General features: G+C 35.4%; 1 protein-coding gene across 1 annotated transcript; it reads right to left on the bottom strand.

The window, feature by feature from the left end:
- Nucleotides 1-1057: 1057 nt before the first annotated feature.
- Nucleotides 1058-2938, bottom strand: LOC4339504 (FHA domain-containing protein DDL). Its single transcript, XM_015783195.3, has 5 exons — nt 2803-2938; nt 2393-2440; nt 2229-2274; nt 2055-2125; nt 1058-1355 (listed from the first exon to the last, which is right to left on the bottom strand). The coding sequence occupies exons 1-5, from the start codon at nt 2895-2897 to the stop codon at nt 1316-1318; spliced, it is 300 nt and encodes a 99-aa protein (XP_015638681.2). The 5' UTR covers nt 2898-2938; the 3' UTR covers nt 1058-1315.
- Nucleotides 2939-4002: the final 1064 nt, after the last annotated feature.

The raw sequence follows: 4002 nt of genomic DNA, 5'->3' as shown, positions 1-4002 counted from the left end.
TTATATCATGCTTAAATAATATTTGATGACAAATCAAGTTATAATAAAATAAATGATAATTACATAAATATTTTGAATAAAATAAATGGTTAAACGTTAGTCAAAAAGTCAACGACGTCGTACATTCAAATACGGAGGGAGTAGCATATTTATTAGAACATACTTATTTTTACTATACTTATACTTATGTAAGTCTAGATACATTTTATATGTATTATACTTATGTGAATTTAGGTAAATTAAAATATGTTTATTTGTTAAACACTCATTTAAAAATATGTGTGAATCTATGGATCTATTTGTAAATAAATTTTTACTTTGTAAAATAAATATTGCAAAGGGTCATTACATCTTTATCTTTTTAGCCGCTTTTGTTTTTCTCATTTCTCTCAATATCCGATGAATCCTTCCAACCTAAGCCACATGAAGGTTCCGGATTCCTCCTTTCCATTTCTATATCCTTTCTTCACCATCACATTTCATCCAACGGTTGATATTGGTTTCACCTATGAATCCAACGGTCATATTTCACTTGATGACGTGGCTCACCCTAGAAGCATTGTGAGGAAAACTTTTCGGGTGTGTTTGGATAATGGGAAATGGGAGGTGGGATTGGGATTGAGATTGGAAAATGAATGAAGAGTTAGGATTAAATGGAAGAGGGAAAATAAACGGTTAGGATTTAAAAATATCTTTTGGTGGGTGGAAAATCATTTCCTTTTCTCGTTAGCCAAACACTGCCTTCACTTACAGAGATACATTAGCAATCTACCATGTGCACAGCCGAGTGGACACAACTAAAGATGCTCTCATTTTTTTTGGGGGGCCCAAAGTGGCTACCTGCTTTGTTTCTCGATGCCTGTTTAACTGTAGAATAGTAATGAAGCTAGAATATCCCTACCAGCTGGCTACCTCTAAATGATAAAATTGGAACCAACAGAACTGCTTCAGTGCTTCGCTATATCTAGATTATTGCTCATCTCGTGTCAAGATTCGCAGATTTCAAATAGATTAGAGTGCCAACATTTCAATAGTCACAAATTGCAGATTATAATTATGATATGGCAGTGACAATATGACATGGTATTTGACAAAACCATGAAGTATGTAGCGGTACTAGATCAACCACTGGATAAAACATGTCTAGGCTCTAGAATCCTATAAATGTAACGGAAGATTACCGGCCTCTGCTATGTTCCTTCAGGCATTCTTGAAAAATATTCAGGCGACTGAAACCATAGTACAAACAACAAGCAGCAGAGGGACGTCAAAATCTCAAGTAACAATGTAGCAAAGTTTCCAGCAATTTCAATCCTCATTCTTTCGAATTTTCATGAAGCAAAACATACTCCCGGCTGCAAAAATACAATAAAACATTTGTCATATTTTAGATGAACGGGGTTAGTAAGGAGGCATATAGAAGCGGAGGCATCACATCATTATATTATTTACTTTTGGGCAACTGGACTCAAAAGGACCCTAAATCTGGATTAGAAATAGTACCATCCATCTAAGAACAAAAAGATGAGGCTTCTGAAGGATGAAAACCGTATGAACTAGGAAGGGGCACTATGGGCAAACTTCAAAATCTCCACAGCTCTGAATATATGTTATACATTTATACATGATTGAGCTTGCAAGTCAAGGCTCCATAAAGGAAAATTATGTTTCCATAATGTAGATATTTTGAGATTCCTTGATATTTATAAACATTAATATACCACCTAAAGATTCATTTGGAAATTGTATTGAGAAAAACAATTAGGCGTAGTTTACAAAGATATTACTTAGATTATTGGAGAAAAAATGTTTATCCCAAGAGTACCACAAATCAAAATAAAATCTCTAACTAAAGAGAATGCCAAAAGCCAGACTGTCACTTTCATAATAAGTTGTTAATTTAAGTCATCACATACCAAAGATGCATATACATTGAGCAATAAATAAACAAAAAAGTGATGCTTTCTTTAATTGATATGATGAGGGCATGAAGCAAGCAAAGTTATCTTAAACAGTAGAGGGGGAAAGTTACTCTTCAATTTCAATGATCATACCTACTATTGCCAAACTTAATGGTATCCTTTTCAAAGAGTTCATAGTAACGGCTGGGCTCAATACGATTCTCCTGAAAAAAAAATCAAAACATAAATATTGACTGGGTAGAAAATATTATTAGAAACGCGACTAGTGTATCTGATTAGTAGTAAAAGTATCATTGGAGGACTTACATTAATGAAAGTTCCATTGGTACTACCAAGATCCATCAGATAAGGCCTATCAAACAAAGCAGCAAAAAACATCATAATCTAGAGTAGCATACAGAACTAAGATAATCATGAATTATTAGTACTTGTTATTAAAAAAAATTATATGCATTACTAGCAAGGAGTACCTCACTTGCTTTGACATCATGCCATCTGGCTGCTCCTTCTCTACAAGTCTGAAAAGGCAAAGAGATGGGTGAATCACAATATTATTTCTCAATATATACTTCTTGTAAAAGGGAGTAGTGGTGATGGTGAGTGGTGAATCTACCACCACCCCACCACCAGCTCCCTAGTTTTTTTAATAGAAAAGGGGGGCCTACATGTCAACCACCCCTACCACCAACTTCCTACTTTTTGTGAGAAGAAAAGGACAGTGCACATGTCAGTAACAAATATATACATAAATTAAGGGGCGATATACACAGAAAATGATAATAATAATGAGTTAATGATAATTTTCTTTATTTAAAATCTTGTTGCCACGCACAGGCAATATGCTAATAAAGGCAAATAACAATAAGATTGCTATGCTTACCTATATTGAAGAACTGCATGTTGTTTACTGCAGGAGGGATGATCTATGGGGATGTCTGCAACTTTCCGTTCCCTTCCAAAAAGGTAGCTGCTCATCCGGTGAACATATAATGGTTCTGATCGATCAAGATAGCATCATAAGACACAGTCAAACAAGAAGAGCAAAACTGAAGTATTTAATCACTAACGTAAGCATGTGAATTTTTTTACCACCCTACACATTTAATTTATACCACTATAATGCCCAACCTTTAACTTGCTGTTCATCACAATAAACTTCATCACTTCAGTTATTTCACTTCCGTTCAAAACTAAAACTAATGAGCTATCCATACGATACCAATGCTCAAACAGTATCATTGGATATATTCACAAGCCAGTGTATACTGTATCGTAAGGAACTGAACAATAGCAAAGCACTAGGCAGGCTTCATTATTACAAACCAATGGAACAAAAAGATGAGGCTTCTGAAGGATGAAAACCGTATGAACTAGGAAGGGGCACTGTGTGCACACTTCAAAATCTCCACAGCTCCGAACATATGTTATGCAGTAGGCTGGACCAAACTGGCAAACAATTGCATGGATACATAATGCATAGTTTGCTTATCAGAATCAAATGCTCTGAATAAGGATGATTCTATGAAAAAGTCATACCGTTAATCTCACTTGAGGTTAAGGTGATGAAAAGGTTCTATAATGATGTAATTTTTTACTCTCTGGAGTTTTCAGTCTCTCGCATAGCTTTGGTCAAACCTGATAAAGCAAGAGGGGTAGAGGATGTTCTTCTGAGAGCTGCTCAGTCCGGTGGAATATCTGAAAAGGTAATAGAGGCGGGTAGCATAATCTTTACTGTGTCAAGAGACTCAGAAGAAAGGTTTATCTGAAAGCTGACTTTCTTTGGGGGGAATTTTCTGGCTTTCAGGTGTCTGAAGAAAGGCTTATCTCACTTCTGGAGCAAATCAATACCCACACTAGCAAACAGACGAAAGTTACGGTATGATAAACGTGGAAACTTCTATCAGTTTTTGACATACCATGTGCACTTAACTAAACAAACCTACCATGCTTCCAATAGTGGTTTTGGGTAGCTTCACTACAACTAATTTAGTTTGGTTTGTAAAGATTCTCGTTTGTTGTGATTCTTTCCAAGTCACTGATTGTACATCATCAAAAAAAGGAAGAGAAAATGATGCTAATA

Source organism: Oryza sativa, chromosome 5 (genome assembly GCF_034140825.1).
Source record: "Oryza sativa Japonica Group chromosome 5, ASM3414082v1".
NCBI classification, from domain to species: domain Eukaryota; kingdom Viridiplantae; phylum Streptophyta; class Magnoliopsida; order Poales; family Poaceae; genus Oryza; species Oryza sativa.
Note: the sequence above shows the minus strand (reverse complement) of the source record. Positions and strands in the feature narration are given on the sequence as shown.